The sequence below is a fragment of the Anolis carolinensis genome, chromosome 3 (genome assembly GCF_035594765.1).
Source record: "Anolis carolinensis isolate JA03-04 chromosome 3, rAnoCar3.1.pri, whole genome shotgun sequence".
NCBI lineage: Eukaryota > Metazoa > Chordata > Lepidosauria > Squamata > Dactyloidae > Anolis > Anolis carolinensis.
Window position 1 is genome coordinate 288,108,185 of NC_085843.1, and position 19,333 is coordinate 288,127,517.

General features: G+C 56.4%; 1 protein-coding gene across 2 annotated transcripts; it reads right to left on the reverse strand.

Moving 5' to 3' along the window:
- Positions 1-2,325: 2,325 nt before the first annotated feature.
- LOC100554134 (melanotransferrin) lies at positions 2,326-17,514 on the reverse strand. Of its 2 annotated transcripts, none has more exons than XM_062977559.1 (16): positions 17,308-17,514; positions 17,072-17,226; positions 14,461-14,560; positions 13,006-13,188; positions 12,747-12,903; positions 12,566-12,633; positions 11,089-11,279; positions 10,757-10,961; positions 9,099-9,250; positions 7,894-7,990; positions 7,175-7,375; positions 6,751-6,907; positions 6,099-6,166; positions 5,791-5,978; positions 3,915-4,143; positions 2,326-2,685 (listed from the first exon to the last, which is right to left on the reverse strand). In XM_062977559.1, exons 1-16 carry the CDS (start codon positions 17,378-17,380, stop codon positions 2,612-2,614), a joined length of 2,298 nt encoding a protein of 765 aa, XP_062833629.1. In that variant the 5' UTR covers positions 17,381-17,514; the 3' UTR covers positions 2,326-2,611. The 2 variants fall into 2 exon arrangements, with proteins under 2 accessions (XP_062833629.1, XP_062833628.1); XM_062977558.1 differs by having other exon boundaries at positions 2,326-2,688.
- Between the last annotated feature and the right edge of the window lie 1,819 nt (positions 17,515-19,333).

A 19,333-nucleotide genomic window follows, 5' to 3' on the forward strand; every position in this document is an offset into this window, starting at 1 on the left:
CGAAAGCTCAGCAGCTCGGCGCTTTAACACACTGAGCCACCAGGGGCCCCTGAAGAAATAAACCTACACATTATTGCCAGTTTTCGCCAGCCAATCGGAGACGGGGGCGAGGCAAGGGGCGGGACCTCCCGAGAGTCCCGCTTTCGGATTGGTCAAGCCCTGCTCTCAGAGAGCGGGGAGGAGGAGGATCTAAAGCAGCGCACTGCGCAGGCGCCGCCTCCGCCTGACAGACTCTGCCCTTCGCTCCGTCCGCTCGACCGAGGATGGTGGTGCGGCGGGTGCTGCTGGCGCTGCTGAGCGACCCGCGCCTCCAGGAGCGCCTGGCCGAAGCGAGGCCCATCCGGGCCGCGGCGCGCCTCACCGCCTCGGCCCTCACCCGCGGACTGCGCCTGCGCGACACCTTCCTGCGCGAACTCAAGGACGAGGCCCAGCGGGCCGGGTGGGCCAATCCGCGCTCAGGAGACAAGAGCGGGGGGCGGGGCTCGTGACGGAGCCTCGTCCGGATTGGCCGCCGCCAGGGTGAGTGACAGCCCGTGGCGGTTGAGGGCAGGCCGGACCGGACCGGACAAACGAACGGACGGAACACAGCGGAGGCGACGCGCCCGGGACGGAAAGAAGGAAGGAAGGCCTGTATCCCCGCCTCATTGCGAACGGTTGGATCTGGCCCACAATAAAGGCAGGCGAGCCGGGCGCGGCCTTCGCCATTTTCCAGTCACACACCCTCAGACACAGCTGCCTTCTGCGCATGCGCATAGCCTATCCGCGCATGGTCTCCAGCAGAGGGCGCTGCCGGCTTATAATAACTGGTCCTCCAGGTGTTTTGGACTTCAACTCCCACAATCCCTAGCAGCCGGTAAACAACAGCTGATATCACGTTTGATAATCAGACCTATGTATTACCATCCAACAGTTCTTGTGACTCAGGGGCTAAAGGGCATTTTGAAGCCAGGCCTTGTATCTCAATATACAAACCCTTCTTCTGATTAAACAGAATGCACCACAGCCTTTTCGGTGTCACTGTGTCCCAACTCCCATCTGCTCTAGTCATGGTCTCTAATGATGAAGGAGACAGGAGTTGTGGTCCAGAATCTGGAGAAGGGGCATTTTAAATGGGTGGTTTTGGCTTGCAGGCCTTGTATTTGACAGATATGCTTTAGGCCAGGCTTAGGCAAGGTTGGGTCTTTCTTCCATGAGTTTTGGACTCCAACTCCCATCATTCCTGACAGCCTCAGGCCCTTTCCTTTTCCCCCTCAGCCGCTTAAGCGGCTGAGGGGGAAAAGGAAGGGGCCTGAGGCTGTCAGGAATGATGAGAGTTGGAGTCCAAAACACCTGGAGGGGCCAGGACGGGTGCATTACACTTACATGATTTTTGTTCCTGGGTTATAAAGGCAATTTCCTAATTGATACTATCACAAAAGCATGGAAAAAGTTTATTGAACTGCGAAAAGTTTGCTTTAGCTGGAGTGACATCCTGAAACAGCTCATTTTGCTATAGTTTTCCAGTCGAGTTTCAACCAATTGAACCTAGTTCTTTGCCCATAGCAGCAGTTGGCAGCCCCTCCCATGCTGTTACTGAAAGAGGATGGAAATGGGGGGGGGGGGGGGCTTTGCAAAAGCGCTGAGTTTTTATTTTTTATTTTATTTCATGTCAAAGGCATTGCATAATAAATAAGTTTAAAAGTGATAAAATAAAGGAATCACAAACAGCTAAATAGTTTTGGACCAAAAGCGGGCAACAGCAATCGCTGTTATAATAATACAGTAGAGTCTCCAACATAAACGTTTCCAACATAAACGGGCCGGCAGAATGTTGGATAAGCGAATATGTTGGATAATAAGGAGGGATTAAGGAAAAGCCTATTAAAAATCAAATTAGATTATGATTTTACAAATTAAGCACCAAAACATCATGTTATACAACAAATTTGACAGAAAAAGTAGTTCAATACGCAGTAATGCTATGTAGAAATTACTGTATTTACGAATTTAGCACCAAAATATCACAATGTATTGAAAACATTGACTACAAAAATGCGTTGGATAATCCAGAACGTTGGATAAGCGAGTGTTGGATAAGTGAGACTCTACTGTAATTTTATAATAATAATTTTATTTTTATACCCCGCCCCATCTCCCCAAAGGGACTCGGGGCGGCTTACATGGGGCCAAGCCCAGGCTAAACAGACAATGTAAAAACACAACAATAAAACAAATCAATCAACAAATAGAATAAATCATAAAACTAATAAGGTCACATAAAATAGACATACTTTGATAAAATCCTGGGTTGGCTCCTAAAAGGAACTGGGCCAAAGAAAGTGTCAGTAGTGTCAGATACAGCTTTATTCAAATTAAGCTTTATTCAGATATTGCTCTGCGTCAGGAACAGGGGCAGAGTCCAGGAGCAGCAGGTATTCCTTTGTCCTGGGGCCTCTCACAGGTAAGGCTTCCCAGGAGCAACATCCCAGGCAAAGTCTGTGTGGCAGGAGGCTTCCAAGCCCAGGGCCTTCAGAGAAGGTCTCATCTGTGGATGTGGAGGGGTAGAAAGGAAGGCCAGCCTCCCTCGCCAGTGCCATTGGATTGTCCATTGGATTGCCTCCTAGTCCCAAGGTCAGATGGAGAGCCACTGAGCGAAAGCCAGGCTTGGCAGTAGAAGCAGCAGAGGAGGAAAGACCGTGGGGCCGGCTGCTAAAACAGAAGAGGCAAGGTCAGGCCCAAGGCTCCACTGCCCCCTCCCCAGACCCCAGATGCCTGCAAAGGGTCTCCTGCTGCTGAGCCCAGTGCTCCTTGCCCATCTGCGCCGTCTCCACCCTTGCTCTCTCTCTGGGTCCCATGGTCAGTCCTCCCGTGGTTAACAAGGGGAAGGGTGACATGGGGGTGGGGGTCCAGCTCTCTCTGGCCTCACACTCTGCCCACTATATCCCCCTACCTCCCCTGGTATTGGTACTCCGCTACTCTTCTCTGGTGCCTTCGACCCGTCCTCCTCCCCCACAAGAGACCCTCCTGCGATCAGACCTCCTACAAAGGCAACCAGTTGCACTTCCCAGTCACATCCCAACCTCTTCTGTTTCAGAAGACAGTGTAGGCCTGTGCTTTGAACCCCAAACCCAGGCTGCAGGCAAGACGTTGCAGGATCGACCCGTAATGGGATCGACCTGTTGTCATCTAGAAATAGTCCCTTGTGTACGCCTTCCCCAGCACTTTCATGGGAATGATAGCTTGGGTAACCACCCCTCCCTGATGATACCGACATAAATTGCACTTTCGGCCCAGTTCCTTTTGGAGCCAACCCATGATTTTATCATTATAGTTTTGTATGTGATTTTTATGACCTGTTTTTATTGTTGCTGTTTATTCATTTGTTTATTGCTTTGTTTTTATATTGTTGATGTTCAGGCTTGGCCCCATGTAAGCCGCCCTGAGTCCCTTCGGGGAGATGAGGTGGGGTATAAAAATAAAATTATTATTATTATTAAATTATGTTGCCGTGCCCAGCACTTGAACAGGCTGCTACACTCCCTGCCTGTTCCCCAATACTGGAAGTTTAGGAAGCTCATGCCCTTGACAGATGTGAGCTGATAGGGTTTGTTTTTTTGAGCCTCCATGCTCATGTTCTTTTCTAGAAAACTGGTAGGTGCCACTCTGTTTAGAGAGATGTGAGGCAAGGACCTCGAGCAGCCTTCAACAGCCTGCAGCCTGGGAATGAAGCCCAGTAAAGGATTCACAAACACAGGACACTTTCAGCCAGGTTCCTGGGACACAAAAAGTCCTGGAATGGGAGCCTGACTGGAGCGGGGGGCACTAGACTGCAGGGGGGGGGGGGTGTCTGGGGCCTCTAAGGCTCAGAAGCACCTGAGGATGAAGATCTGGGGAGGTCCTGCAAGAGGGGTGCGTGAGGGGGGCTGGGGCCTCACCTGCTCTTGAGCACTCCGGAGAGGAAGAGGGGAAGGCCTCCCAGCCCTCCATGGCCTCCAGGAAGGACCGCCCCAGCCAGGCCTCGGCGGTGGTCCTCTCACCCACAGGTACAATGGCCCTGGTGGCATCCTTGAAGATCAGGTCTTTCCCCTTGTAGACAGAGGAACTAAACATCTCAAACCTGTTGCTGCTGTTGCTGCTGCTGTTGTTGTTGACCCCAAAGAAATCCTGGAATTGCAAGCAAGGTTTATGTCACTCAGGGAGAGCCTGACAGCTGCTGTGCCATCAGCACCTTCCCTGGGGCAAAGTTGAGGAAGGTTTGGGCAACAGCATGGGCTCCCAGGTGCCACTTATGAAACTGCACTTCACCCTTTTTGTCCTGATGGAGGACGGAAGGCCACCCCAAGTGGGACAACAGCCATGTGGGGTCACCCTGGCCCCTCTGGTCAAAACAGACTAGTGAGGAACCCCTGGGAAGTCCACAAGGTGAGAGGAGCCCCCATTGAGGAGGGAGGGCAGCTTGTTTTGGGCTAATCTGGAGACCGGAACACAAGGAGCAAGCTAAGAGATTCCACCTCAACATTAGAAAGAACTTCCTGATGGTGATGCGTGTGAGTGTGCCTTCAGGTCACTTGCAGCTTATGATACCTCCATGAGTGTCACAGGGTTTCCTTAGGCATGGGATATTTAGATGTGGTTTTGCCAGTTCTGTCATGTAAATATCCTAAAGCTTCCAGGGCTCCTCTGGAAAGTGCTTGGATGGGGGCCTACCAACAAATGCCAGGTGCTGTAGGGTATATTTTGATGGAAGTCATGAGAGACACTGCTGTGCAATAGAAGGAGTGTCACTGCTGGGATCAGGACCAGGGAAGCCTGGGGCCTCCTGGCCCCGAACCTGTGGGCTGCCCCTCCCAAATCTCCAAACATGTTGGAAATTAACTGGAGAGAGTTCAGTGCCAGAAATTGAGAGATGCTACTGCTTTGCTACCGCTAACCCTTGTCATGGAAATTGTTATGTTTGTTTAGTCATTTTGCTTTCCATCACTGCTCCAGACAGACTGGAAAATTGACAGAGGGTGGCACAGAGGTTGGTGCCCTTAGTAGTTTTTTGTTGTTTGCCTCGATGGACACCTTGTTGTTGTGTCTCCTACATCCCTGAGGTATTCTGTCACCTCCAATGGCCTGCCTTTGGAGCAGGACTCCCAAGAGATGGGGGAGGGGGCTCCGTGGCTGCGGTGACCCAGTGGGGAAGGCCTCTTCCACATGCCCAGAGGGGAAGGAAGGCCTTGAGCCCCGTGCCCAACTTTTGAGGCCTGGCTGGCTTCCTGGCCGGGCTCACTGTGTTTGGAATGAGTCTGTTTGAACCTGATGTGCCAAAGGGGTCGGGGGCACTTGGATGGTGGGTCTTGCTCTAATAAGGAGGTGGACTAGATGGATCCTGGGGTCTCTTCAGGTTCTGGGCTTTTGTGCAATTGCTTCATGTTGCTTTGGTGTGCCTTAAAATTTCTTTAATTGTTATTCATAATAGCTTTGCCGGGGGAACGTCAGATATTGGGTGGGTTTTATTAAAAGCAGCAGGATTGGGGCTAGGTCAGCTGACTGAAATTGCGTAGGGGCTTCTGCCTCTTGAGTGGGGGTCCACCACCTCCAGCCATCACCCTCACAGTCCTGCATGGAACCCCCATCCCTCCTTTCGCCTGGCTGGCCCTCGTCCAGGCAACCTCTTCTGCCCACCTCTGTGGCCAGTTCTCCTGAGAAAGTGGGGAAGGGGGATGACCACAGAATCCGAGGGTTGGGAGGAACCCCAGGGTTATCCAGGCAGATTGACCCCTGCCCTCCCCTCCCAGCACTGCCCACAGCAGGGTCCCCCAGCACCTGTGCTCTGTCCAGGAGTCCGTAGACGGCCACAGCGCTGGTCTCTGGGTGGACCATGACGGCCCGCGGAGGCACCCGGCCCCAGTGGCACCCGGCAAACTGGCCCACCTCGGCGCGAGCCCCGTTGGGACACAGCAGCTGGAAGTCGGCCGAGCGCAGGTGTGAGGCCCAGGGAGCGGAGTTGCGACCTGCAGGGGACACATGCGCGCGCACACAGAGAATGGCTGCTCACTTGGTGGGGACCTGGGGGGCTTCTCCCCCTCCTTTCCAGACAAGGGCCAAGAGGAGTAAGAGGGGAAGGTTCGTACCGTCCGTGTTCTCAAAGACCGAGGTGTGCTTGACAAAGGCCACGTCCCCACTGCCCTCCGCCAGGCACCTGCAAGGCAGGGAGCAAGAGCAGCAGAGGCAGAAGGTGAGAGTGGGGCCCCCACAAGACCCAGGTGGGCCCTTTGTCCCAGGGGCCACAGAAGCACCGAGGATCGAGGGGCCCCGAGACCTCTGCCTGCCAGGCTGAGCACCAAGTGCCCCGTTCTCTCTTGTGGCCCCAGGCTGGGAACCACACACATACACACCTCTTTAGATCCACACACACACACACCTCTTTAGATCCACCAAAAGAACTCCCCTGAGCAAAAGGTGAGTGTGCACGCAAAGAATGACAGTGCGTGGAAGGGCCCCATGAGGGTGACCCAATGAGGGCCATGCTCTGAAAGAGGTGAAGGTCCTGGAGACGGCTGTGGGAAGTGTGTGTGGGGGGGGAGGGGCTTGGAGAGGGACCCCCTTTTGGGGAAGGCTCTTCTGCGCACACACCCCTCCTTGTATCAGAGCAGCCCAGGGAGCCCATGCTGCACAAGGATTTTGCAGAAGTGAGATGCCAGAGGGAAAGGGAAAGCCCCCAAGGGACCCTGACGGAAGCGCCCTGGGGAGCTGTGGGCCGGTGCCCCCCTCCCTCCTCCTCACCTGAAGGCCCCGTCATAACCGTAGTAGCGCTCCTGGCTGTCGGCCTCGCACTTGTGGCCCCCGTTGCCGTCTCCAGCGCAGGCTTCACACAGGTTGGGTGGGTAACCCTGGAGATCCTCTGTGGGGACGCAGCTGGCGGAGAAGAAGGCGCTCACGGCTGGAGGGGGGGGGAGGGAGGGAGGGATTGGCAGGTCAGGGCCAAGGGGGGGGGAAGAGGCACCTGGGCCATGCCCCTCCCTTGTCACTAAGGCCTAGCCTCAACACTGAGGGAGGCTTGAAGTCCAGCCTGGCAGTGTAATGGGTGATGCTAATAGACATTATTCCTGACTGGCACAGGACACACTGCAAGGGGAGCATCACCCATGGCTTCCCTCAGAGGCACCTTGTTGCCCCAAAGTGCAGCCCCCGTCCCCTTCCCACTTACCTTCGGGGGCGCTGCAGCCCCGGGGCTGGACCAGGCCCTTGCTCAGGAGGAGGCCCACCGGGAGCACCCAGCCGGCCCTTCGCCCGAACCCCGTGTGGCAGGACCTCTTCCCCTGGAGCTCATAGATGGTGAAGGCCCCGCTCTCTGCGCTGGCCCTGCGCACCACGGCCACGGCGTAGTAGGAACCGCTGGAATCCTCCTCTGGGAGAAGGGGGCAAGGAGGCAGGCAGGCAGGCAGGGTCACCATGAGGGGAAGCCCTGAGGCAGGAGGTCCTCTGAGAACCCCATGGCAGCCTGTGGGGCTTCTCTTGGCAATGAGCGGAGGAGGACCAACATGATGGAAGGGGGGAGCTGGGGCACATGGGTCATGGGGGGAGGAAAAGGGGGGGTCAGGCTGAAGGGTCCCCATGGACACACTGGTTCCCACTTTTCCTTTTCCAACAGGGTCCAAAGCAAGAGTGGGTGGGGTGGCTGTGAGCCTTTTCAAAGACAAGGAGGATGTTGGTGGGGCACCTCAAGAGAGTGCCTGGCCAGTCCTGCCAGAGCAAAACAAGCTGGCGGACGTGTCTTGGGAGGCCCTGCCATGGCAGCACAGTCCGGCTCTCCCCCTCCCTCGTTCCACACACCAGGGAGCCCCCAGGGAGGGAGCAGAGACAAGGGCCGACCTGTCTCCCTCCATCGTCCACCCGCTGGCCCTCTGCCCGCCTGGCCTCCCTCACCTGCGTAGCTTTCTCCTGCGGCCGGAACCAACCCGTAGACCCGCCCGGCTGTGTAAACGTCCTCTGCGGACAGAGTCACGGCATCAATGGCCCTTTTCTGGAAGGAAATTGGAACAGGGTGTGAAAGCAGCCCTCCCTCCTCCACATTGTTGTGCCTCCGCAAGGAAGGCCTGGGAGTCAAGAAGCCAATTCGTTGCCCATTGGGGCCGACCCTGTCCCGCCCGTCAAGCGCCCAGTCATTGCTTCCGCTCCCTAATGGGCCACCCTGCCCCACAGCCACAGGGAGCCCGTCTGCCGTGGAAGAAAGAGCCCATTCTGCCTGAAAGCCCCAGAGTGAGCACAGGGAGCAGCCTGTTTCCTGTGGCGGGGAATTCCAGAGGCAAAGCCAGGCCAGGGAACGAGCTCTTCTGGCGCCTGGCTTGGCTGGAGGACCTCGTGGCTTCCAGACCTCTCTTTCCCATCTCTCGGCATCAGACTGCCCACACTCCTCTTCCCCCACTGCTTTCTGAATGAAAGAGCCCCAGAGGATGGAGGGTGCCTCCAAAGTGGGGGGGACAGGGCACATATCAAGACTTCTCAGCCACACTGACCGGGCCTGAGCCCCTCTTCATGGCCAGTGGTCATCAGGAAGGCAATCAAGAGGAAAGGGCCACAAACAGCTTCCAAGTGCCTTCCCACAAACCAGTGATGGGGCCAAAAAGTGTGCTGCGGAATCAAAGAGTTGCAAGAGACCCCAAGGGCCATCCAGTCCAACCCCTTCTTTCTGCCAGGCAGGCCTTGCAAGCCCTCCTGAAAGATGGCCATCTACTTCTGTTTAAAACCTTACAGAGAGACTGGGACAAAGACAGTATTGTTCTTCCTAGGCCTTGTGATTGTTTTGTGGTTTCAAGTTGTTGCCTCAAAGTGACCCCGAGGTGACCCTACTTTCTTCAGAGGAGAGTAGCCACTGTCTTCCTCTGAAGCGGAAAGGCTGAAGGTCACCCAGAGGTTTGACCATGGCTGAGCAGGGATCCAGACCCTGGTCTGCAGAGCCGCAGCCCCCCACTGAAATCCCCATCCCACGCTGGCCCCATGGAGCAGGCGCAGAAGGGGCTGCACAAAGGTCTGCCGGGAAGGTCATTTCCAACCCCACCGGCTCCTCTCTGTGACCCTAGGTGACCCCTTGGGCCCAGAGGAAGGCCCCTTGCCTGCAGCCGGCATCCCACCTGGATCTGCTCCATGCAGTGCCTGCGGGACTCTGCCGAGACGCACTGGACCGGGGGCCTCAGGCCTTGTTGCTTGAAGGCAGTGGCCATTTCGCTGCACTTGTGCACCTCCTCCGTGGACAACACGCACCAGCGCAGGGTCTCCGGCAGTCCTGAAGCAGAAACAAGGCCGAGGGGGTAAATAAGAGAGTGGGCTGAGGGCGGGGGGGGGGGGATGCCAGTCAAGGCCCCTCCTGCCCCCACAGCTATGGGCAGCGGGATGGAAATGCCCACAGCAAGAACCCAGGGAGCCTTCCTTCCCCTCTTTGGGAGGCTTTGGAGAAGTGACACCCCCCCACCACCACCATCGTCCCCCCCCTCTCTCTGTGCAGATGTTCTGCTTCACCTCCCTTCCTGGATGCTCTGCCCCAGAAAGGAGGGCCCATACATGACTCCAGCAGAGAAGGGCAGCCCAGAGGGGCCGATCCAGGCACAGGTGTAAGTGGCCATGGGAAAAAGGAGGTGGCTGGAGGGAGGGGGGGGCAGGGATATTGGGAAATAATCGGTGGGCCACTGGTTTGTATATAATTTCAGTAAACCCTGGTGAGGAGGAAGAGACTCCTGGACTGCTGAGAAGGGTTGCAATTTGTGAACTCTTTTGCCCAAAATCTGCAGGAGAGCATGCCTTGTGCACTGAAAATCTAGGCGTACAAATGACGGGGCCGAGGAAGCCCCGAAGGGCAAGTCGGACTATTCTTCACAACAGGAAAACAAATGGCTGGCTGGCAGCTGGATCCTTCAGGAATGGTGAAGAATGACCTCTTTTGTGCTGCCTGGCCATGTTCCAGAGGCATTCTCTCCTGACGTTTTGCCCACATCTGTGGCAGGCATCCTCAGAGGTTGAGAGCTCTGTTGGAAAACTCTGCAAGTGAGGTTTATATATATATATATATATCTGTGGAAGGATGTCCAGGGAGGGAGAGAGAACTCTTGTCTCTTGAAGGTTTATATATCTGTGGGATAATGTCCAGGGTGGGAGAAAGAACTCTTGTCTATTGGAAGCAAGTAGGAATGTTGCAGTTGGCCAGCCTAATTAGCACTGAATGGCATTGCAGCTTCAAAGACTGACTGTTTTCTGCCTGGGGGAATCCTTGATTGGGAGGTGTAGGCTGGCCCTGATTGTTTCATGTCTAAAAATTCCCCTGTTTTCAGAGTGCTGCTCTTTACTTGAGTATAATACTGGAAGCGTGATTGTGTTCATGTTCATGGTTTCCTCCTTTCTATTGACATTGCACACATACTTCTTGTGGATTTCAAAGGCTTCTCTGTGTTGTCTGACAAGGAGGTTGCCAGAGTGGTCCAGCATTTCTGGACCTTCCACAGGTATATAAACCGCACTGGCCTAGTTTCCAACAGACCTCACAACCTCTGAGGATGTCTGCCATTAGATGTGGGTGAAACGTCAGGAGAGAATGCTTCGGGACCATGGCCAGGCAGCCTGGAAAATGCACAGCAACCCAATGACCCCGTTGGCAAGATAGAGACATAGTAAAAGGGAGGAGGAGCCCCCTGAGATTTGGGAATGGCTGCGACCCCCTCCCCAAAGAGAGGGAGGGAGGGAGGGAGGGTCCGGTGTCCCCCTCCACACCCCCAACCCATCCCACTCCCCGCTCGCTCACCGTCAGGGCCGCAGTCCTGGGCGCTCATGGCCTGGAGGAAGCCCTCTCCCAGCCAGGCCTGGTAGCTCTGCTGGGCAGCGGGGATCGGGACCAGCTCCACGGTGGAGTCCTTGAAGAGCAGGTCCCTCCCGCCGAAGGGCTCCGAGGTGAACATCTGGAAGGCCGAAGGAGGCGAGGAGGAGGAGGGGTCTCCACCAAAGATTTGCTGCAGTGACAACCAGGGGATGGGGGTGACACATAGGTTGGCCTCTGTCTGCAACCTCCTCCTCTATTAGAGGAGAAGGGAGGCTGGTGGGGTGGGGGCTGTGGAGGAAGAGGAGAGCCCCCCTCACCTGCCCCTGCAGCAGGAGCCCTGCCACCATCCCCGCATCCACGTCCGGCCGGGTGACGACCGCGTGGGCAGGGACGCGGGCCCAGTGGCAGCGCTGCCAGTCCTCAATGGGCGCCCGGCCCCCGTCGCGGCAGAGCAGCTCGAAGTCTGACGCCTGCAGGCCCTGCGCCCACGAAGGAGGCGGATCCGGCCCTGAAGAAGAAGAAGAAGAAGAAGAAGAAGAAGAAGAAGAAGAAGAAGAAGAAGAGGGGAGGAGAGGGGGGGAGTCCCTGTGAGGTCATGCCCCCAGAGGAAGAGGGGGGTGGGGTGGACCCACAAGCCCCTAGAGCAGTGATTCCCAAAGTGGGCACTACCGCCCCCTGGTGGGCACTGCAGCAATCCAGGGGGGCGGTGATGGCCACAGGTGCATTTGGGGGCGGGGCCAGGGGAGGGGCGGGGCCTCTTCCCAAGTGCCGGAGACAAGGCTGATCCCAAGGTGCCTGTTAGAACACAGTGGGCGGAACTAGAGGAGTGGGAGTGGCTTCTTCCCAAGAGCCCGAGACAGGGCTGAGCCTCTATACCTCTCCTGAGGTGCTTGTTGGGACACAGAGGGCGGAGCTAGGAAAGGGGCGGGGCCTCCTTCCAAGAGCCCGAGACAAGGCTGAGCCTCTATACCTCTCCTGAGAGGCCTTTTAGGACTAAAGGGCGGGGCTAGGGGTGGGGGCGGGGCCTCTTCCCAAGAGCCCGAGACAGGGCTGTGCCTCTATACCTCTCCTGAGAGGCCTTTTAGGACTAAAGAGCGGAGCCAGGCAAGGGGGCGTGGCCTCTTCCCAAGAGCCCGAGACAGGGCTGTGCCTCTATACCTCTCCTGAGAGGCCTTTTAGGACTAAAGGGCGTGGCTAGGGGTGGGGGCGGGGCCTCTTCCCAAGAGCCTCTGTTTACCTCCCCTGAGGCACTTGTTAGAACACGGGGGTGGGGTATAGAGGTTCAGCCCCATCAGGCACTTGGGAAGAGGTCCCGCCCCCTCCTCTAGCCCCGCCCCCTGTGTCTTGGCAGGCAGCACAGGTCAGGGATAGAAGCTCAGCCCTGCCTCAAAGCTCGTAACTCCGCCCATCCCAGTCCTGGCCGCCCATTTTGGCCCCGCCCACCTCCCCCTCCCCCTCCCAGCCCTGCATCTTGGACTAGGGGAGAGGCTCAGCCCCGCCCTCTGCAGCAGGAGCCACGCCCACCCCTCTAAGCCACACCCCCTTTCTAGGGGGTGCTGAGTAATATTTTTTCTGGAAAGGAGGTGGTACCCCAAATAAGTTTGGGAACCGCTGCCCTAGAGTAATCATGGGCAAACTATGGCCCATGGGCCGGATGTGTCCCGTTGAACCCTTTCCTCTGTCCTCACAGTCACGCGAGTGCCCAGAGCTCTGCCCAGGTGCAGGTCACGCCCTCCTCTCCGCAGGAGGGCCCTGCTGAGAGAAGCCCCCCCCCCCCGGCCAGGAATGTCCTACCTTGCAGGGCATCTGGGACGGTGCTGTGCTTGAGGAAGGCCACCCCGCCTGTGCCCTCCGCCAGACACCTGAGGGAAGGGAAGGGAAGGGAAGGGAGGGCAAGCAGAAGGTGAAAGGTGAAGGAGGGAGGGGCACCTGAGGAGAGGACCCTTCCCCGGCCCCCCTCCCGCCCCCTCCTCACCTGAAGGCGCCCAGGTCTCCGAAGTAGCGCTCTTGGGGCCCCTCCTGGCAGCGCGCGGCCCCTCCGCCGTCCCCCCGGCAGAGCGTGCACAGAGAGGCCGGGAAGCCCTCGCCCACCGCCCCCGGGACGCAGCTGGCGCCAAAGAAGTGGGAGGCCGCTAAAGGGGGAGAGAGAGGAGAGGGGGGGCTGAGTGGGGAAGACGCAGCGAGCCCCCTCCCCCAATGCGGGATCCCCTCCCCTCCCCCTCCGTGGGTCTGACCTTGGGGCAGGTCGCATCCCGGGGCGGACATCCTTCCGGAGGCGAGGAGGACGCCAAGGGGGACGCGCCACCCGGCAGTGTGGTTGAGGCCCGAGTGGCAGCTGCGCGACCCCTGCAGACCCTCCACCGACAGCCCCGACCCTCGCCGCACCACGGCCACTGCCCAGTAGGAGACCCCCGGGCCTAGGGAGGAAGGAAGGAAGGAAGGAAGGAAGGAAGGAAGGAAGGAAGGAAGGAAGGAAGGAAGGAAGGAAGGAACGAGTTAGGAAAGGACAGGCCTCGTGGGTGTTGGGAATCATCCTGGACGACTCAAATCTAGATGTAGTCTGATAGATGATAGAGTTAGATTGAGGGAATCCTTTCCCTGTTTCCAAAGCATGCCTAGACAGGCGTCACTGTGTTTCACTCTATCCTGTTTACGTCACATCCCTTACTTAGTAGAAAGTAACTTAGTTAGTTAGTAGAAATGTGACTCTCTAGGGACATTAACTTCCCATTGGTCAGAATGTCTTTTATGGCCCCAATAAACTGGACCATGACGTTGGAACCATTTTGGTTCTCTCTTCTCCCTTTGTTCTTCTAGCTAACAAGAACTAACAAGAACTAGCTAACAAGGGGCCGGGCTGTGGCGCAGCTGGCTAGTAATCAGCTGCTGTAAATCACTACTGACCGAGAGGTCATGAGTTCGAAGCCCGGGTCGGGTTAAGCCTCCAACCATTAATAGCCCCGGCTTGCTGTTGACCTATGCAGCCCCGAAAGACAGTTGCACTTGTCAATTAGGGAAATTTAGGGACGCTTTATGCGGGAGGCTAATTTACACCTTAAAACTGCCAGCAAAACACGAGGAAAGGAATGAGGAAGTACAGCCACTACTGGACGGTGAAGCAACAGCTCCCCCTGTGGCCGGAATCGTGAAGCTGGAAAAATGTTAAAAATGCCTCTGAGTCTGTCTAATGTATGTTGTTTGTCTGTTGGCATTGAATGTTTTGCCATATATGTGTTCATTGTAATCCGCCCTGAGTCCCCTTCGAGGTGAGAAAGAAGGGCGGAATATAAATACTGTAAATAAATAAATAAGAAGCATCTTGCTGTCTCTCCTGGCAAGATGTGACTATTTAGATGTTTGTTATTTTTCCTTTCTTATTTTTCCTTAGAAACCAGTCTAGAGTAGTCTAGACAGCTCCCAAGCCTTTCTATCTACAATGAAGTTCTTTTTACCTGAATAAATACTTTTTGAACTTTCACTGAGACTCTGCACTCCATTGCCATCCTAAATGGTCAAAGGCTTCTCTTGCTCACCCTGTGTAAGTAACCGTTGCATTTGAAAGCTTTTGCTTTTGCTACTCTGCTGATTTTTGGTGGAATCTCTCCCAGAGAGGGTTAAATTGAGTCTAACCGCTCAGAGGTTACCACAACAGTGGGGACTCTCTCCCACCTGACGGAGACCCCTCTGACCTTGTCCATAGGACTCCGAGACCACCGGCTTCAGGGCAAAGTCCCTCCCGGCCTCAAGCAGCAGGGCCCCGTCCACGGACACCACGTCTGCCAAGCCATCCTGGAAGGAGAAGAAGGAGGAGGAAAGGTCAAAGGACTGTGGCTCTAGGGCCCTCCAGGTGTTTTGGACTGCAACTCCCACCATTCCTGACAGCCTCAGGCCCTTTCCTTTTGCCCCTCAGCCGCTTAAGCGGCTGAGGGGCAAAAGGAAGGGGCCTGAGGCTGTCAGGAATGGTGGGAGTTGCAGTCCAAAACACCCAGAGGGAGGACCCAGGCTTGCCCAAGAGAGTGTGACCGGCCCACGGCCAAAAAGTGGGCTTCAGGGCTGGGTGGGGATTCGAACCCGGGGCACCCTCCAGAGGCGCAAGGCCAGGCCTTCCCCAGCCCCCACTGGTGGCCACGACTTCTCCTGCTGCCAAAGTCCCTTCCCGGGCAGCCTTTGCCCCTTTGCAGGCAGCTGGACTTTGCCCGCCTTGCCTGGCCTTCTTGCCTGGCTTCTTCCCCTTCACTGCAAGGATCCTTGTTCCTTGTTGGAACTCCCTGCGATGCAAAAAGACTCTTTGTGTTTCTCAGGCCGGGGATGGCCACCCAGAAGCCACACTGAGGCTACTTCATGGCCAAGGCATGTGACATGTGTGCCCTCCTCGTCTGCTTTGCAAGGGAGGCAGCAGGCGCACGGCTGGCCCTGGTCGGGTCCGGCTAGGGTGGGGAGGGGGGGGTCTTCCCCACCCAGTGGGCCCCCTCCCTCCACCTCCTGGCCCAGGCCTCCTCCTCGCAGGCCACCATGCCAGGCATTTCTGAGCTGGGGGGTGCCAAGGAGGGAGAGGACCCCCCCCCCCCCGAGGTCTCCCAGATTAGCCCTCCCTGCAGCCCGGCAGCTGGACTGGGGGGGGGGGGCTTCCTGGAACAAGGGTCCACTGGGCTTTGGGAGAGGCCTCTCCCCCTCTGCATGGAGCCCCAGTGGCACAGTGGGTTCAAGACTGCTGGCCAGGCCCATAGCCAGGATTTTGATTGGGGGGGGGGGGCTGAGTCTGAGTGGGAGAGGGTCTACCCTAGCAAACCTTTTGTATGGTTATCCCAATAGGCAAAGGTTTTCCCCTGATGATAAGTCTAGTCATGACCGCCTCTGGGGGTTGATACTCATCTCCATTTCTAAGCCGAAGAGCCGGCGTTGTCCGTAGACACCTCCAAGGTCATGTGGCCACTGGCATGACTGCATGGAGCGCCGTTACCTTCCCACCGGAGCGGTACCTATTGATCTACTCACATTGGCATGTTTTTGAACTGCTAGGTTGGCATGAGCTGGGGCTAACAGCGGGTGCTCAAGCCGCTCCCGGGATTTGAACCTGGGACCTTTTGGTCTGCAAGTTCAGCAGCTCAGCGCTTTAACACACTGAGCCACCAGGGGCCCCAGTTATCCCAAGACCCCCATGCATATGGGATATAGAATCATAGAATCATAGAATAGTAGAGTTGGAAGAGACCAATTGGGCCATCTAGTCCAACCCCCTGCTAAGAAGCAGGAAATCGCATTCAAAGCACCCCCGACAGATGGCCATCCAGCCTCTGCTTAAAAGCCTCCAAAGAAGGAGCCTCCACCACGGCCCCGGGGAGAGAGTTCCACTGTCGAACAGCCCTTCTCACAGTGAGGAAGTTCTTCCTGATGTTCAGGTGGAATCTCCTTTCCTGTAGTTTGAAGCCATTGTTCCGTGTCCTAGTCTGCAGGGCAGCAGAAAATAAGCTCCCTCCCTCCTCCCTATGACTTCCCCTCACGTATTTGTACATGGCTATCATGTCTCCTCTCAGCCTTCTCTTCTGCAGGCTAAACATGCCCAGCTCTTTCAGCCGCTCCTCATAGGGCTTGTTCTCCAGACCCTTAATCATTTTAGTCGCCCTCCTCTGGACGCTTTCCAGCATGTCAACATCTCCCTTCAACTGTGGTGCCCAGAATGGGACAGAGTGTGATTCCAGGTGTGGTCTGACCAAGGCAGAATAGAATAAGGGGGAGCAGGACTTCCCTGGATCTAGACGCTATTCCCCTATTGATGAGGACAGAATCCCATTGGCTTTTTTAGCTGCCGCATCACATTGTTGGCTCATGTTTAACTTGTTCCCCACGAGGACTCCAAGGTCTTTTTCGCACACACTGCTGTCAAGCCATATTGAGCATGGGGATCAGATCACGATATGAATAAACACAACAGTTTAGATAATAAATGTAAGGCCTTCTCACGGACCACCCTAAGAATATCGGGGGGGGGGGGCTGAAGACCCTCAAGGCCCCCTCCCCCGGCTACATGCCTGCTGCTGACCGAAACGGGTCTGAGTCCGGGGAGCGCGCTAGTGAGCTCCCGTCTGTCAGCTCCAGCTCCGCATGCACGCGCGGACATGAGAGAAGCCTCCCTCCCACGGGATGGGAAGACATCAAACACCCGGGCAACATCCTTGCAGACGGCCAGTTCTCTCAGGCCAGTTTCGCCCCACACCCTGCCCCGCCTGGCTGAGGAAGAGGAGGGAGGGTCCCACCCCAAGCCCCCCCCCCGCCCCCCCAAAAGGCGTCGTGGGGACTCACGCGGATGTGGGCGAGGCAGTGCCGGGCGGAGGCGGCGCGGAGGCAGGCCAGTCCCGGCCGGAGCTCGACCCCCGCCAAGGCCTTGCCCATGGCGCTGCACTTGGACAGCTCGGCCTCCGAGGACGCGCACCAGCGGAGGGGCTCCAGGCCCAGGCCTGCAGGGGGGCAGAGGGGCGGGTCAGGGGGGCTGGGTGGGGCGGGACCCCCTCCTCCCGGGACAGGCTCCGGCATCCTACCCGTCGGGCAGCAGAGCAGGGCGGACAGGGCCAAGGCCACGGCGGGAGCCAGGCTCCGGGAGACGCGACCCATGGCCAGGCCGACCCTCCGTCCGTCCCTCCGTGGGTCCTGCTCGGCCTCGGTCGGGGAGGCAGCGGAGTCCCGCCTGGAAGGGCAAGGGGCAAACCCCACGCCACGCCACGCCACGCCCCCTGGCGGATGACGCCCCTCCCTCCCTCCCTCCCTCCAGGTGTTTTGGACTGCAGCTCCCACCATTCCTCACGGGCTCAGGCCCCTTCCTTTCTCCCCCCAGCCGCTTAAGCGGCTGGGGGGAGAAAGGAAAGGGCCTGAGCCCGTGAGGAATGGTGGGAGCTGCAGTCCAAAACACCTGGAAGAAGGGAGGGCCCAAGTTGGCCCAGGCCTAGATTATATTCCCCATTCCTTCCTCCCTCTCTCCCCATGTTTTGATGATAGAACCCATGAGGAAATGACGAGATGTATAAGCCAGGGACACAAATCCGCGTGACACGGTGTTATTCCTGACACCAAACCCCTGGAGACCCTGGCAAGACCCTCCGTGTTATTGTTGCCACTCTTTCCGTGGCAGCTCGCCCTCCAGGAGGAAGCCCCGCCCAGTGTTGGAAGGCAGGCAGGCAGGAAGGAAGGGTGCCATGTCCTCCACTTCGTACCTGGGGCCAAAACAAAGACCAGGGGCTGAGCCAGGCATCCCCCCCCCCCCAATAAACACTCCCAACACCCTCTTGGGTGGCGCAGGCTGGTTAGTAGCCAGCTGCAGCCAGCTGCAACAAATCAGTCTGACCGAGAGGTCATGAGTTCAAGGCCAGCTCGAAGCCTATGTTTGTCTTGTCTTTGTTCTATGTTAAAAGGCATTGAATGTTTGCCTATATGTATAATGTGATCCGCCCTGAGTCCCCTTCGGGGTGAGAAAGAAGGGCGGAATATAAATACTGCAAATAAATAAATAAATAAATAGTAGCCAGCTGCAACAAATCACTCTGATCATGAGGTCATGAGTTCGAGGCCAGCCCATGGCGGAATGAGCAGTCGACCATTAAAATAAAATAAATAGCCCCTGCTCGTTGCTGACCTAAGCAACCCGAAAGATAAGTTGCATCTATCAAGTAGGAAATTTAGGTACCACTTATATGTGGGGAGGCTAATTTAACTAATTACAACACCGTAAAAATCGTCCAGCAAGTGTTTGGAATGAGGAAGTTGCCGTCGCAGTGGATGATGAAGCAGCTGCTCCGCCTGTGGCCGGAATCGAGCATTCCCTCAGGAAGCTGGAGAAGTTTAAATTGCCTCTGTGTCTGTTTCTATTCTATGTGTATATGGCATTGAATATTTGCCATGTATGTGTACATTGTGATCTGCCCTGAGTCCCCATCAGAGTGAGAAAGGCGGAATATAAATACTGTAAATAAATAAATAGAATCATAGAGTTGGAAGAGACTACACGGGCCATCTAGTCCAAGCCCCCTCTTCCATGCAGGAAGAGCACAACCAAAGCACCTCTGACAGATGGCCATCCAACCAGTTTAAAAGCCTCCAAGGAAGGAGCTTCCATGACACTCTGGGGCAGAGAGTTCCACTGCTGAACAGTTCTTCTTAGTCAGGAAGTCCTTCCTAATGTTCAGGTGGAATCTCCTCTCCTGTCTTTTGAACCCATGGCTCCATTGTGTCCTAGTCTCTAGGGCAGAAGAAAGGATGCCTTGCTCCCTCTTCCTTTCACATATTGATACATGGCTCCTCTCATGTCTCTCCTCTCAACCTTCTCTTGCCTCAGACCCAGCTCTTTAAGACGCTCCTCAGAGGGATTATTCGTGGTCTCCAGAACTTGGATCCTTTCGCTCTCCCTCTTCCTCTGGACCCCTTCCGACTTACAGTCACTCACTCTCGTTTGAACTGTGGAGCCCAGAATTGGACCAAGTGTGACTCCAAGTGAAGAAGTCTGACCAAAGCAGGATAGAGGGGCACCAGGACTTTCCCTGCTCTGGACACTCGACTCCTTTGGATATAGCTCAA

Coding starts and splice junctions, on each gene's coding strand:
- LOC100554134 (XM_062977558.1), bottom strand. CDS start 17,380: ATGGGTCGCGTCTCCCGGAGCCTGGCTCCCGCCGTGGCCTTGGCCCTG. Junction 17,227..17,307: donor CCTGCTCTGCTGCCCGACGG/GTAGGATGCCGG, acceptor GCCCCCCTGCAG/GCCTGGGCCTGGAGCCCCTC. Junction 9,251..10,756: donor CCAGGACTGCGGCCCTGACG/GTGAGCGAGCGG, acceptor TTTCTGCTTCAG/GACTGCCGGAGACCCTGCGC.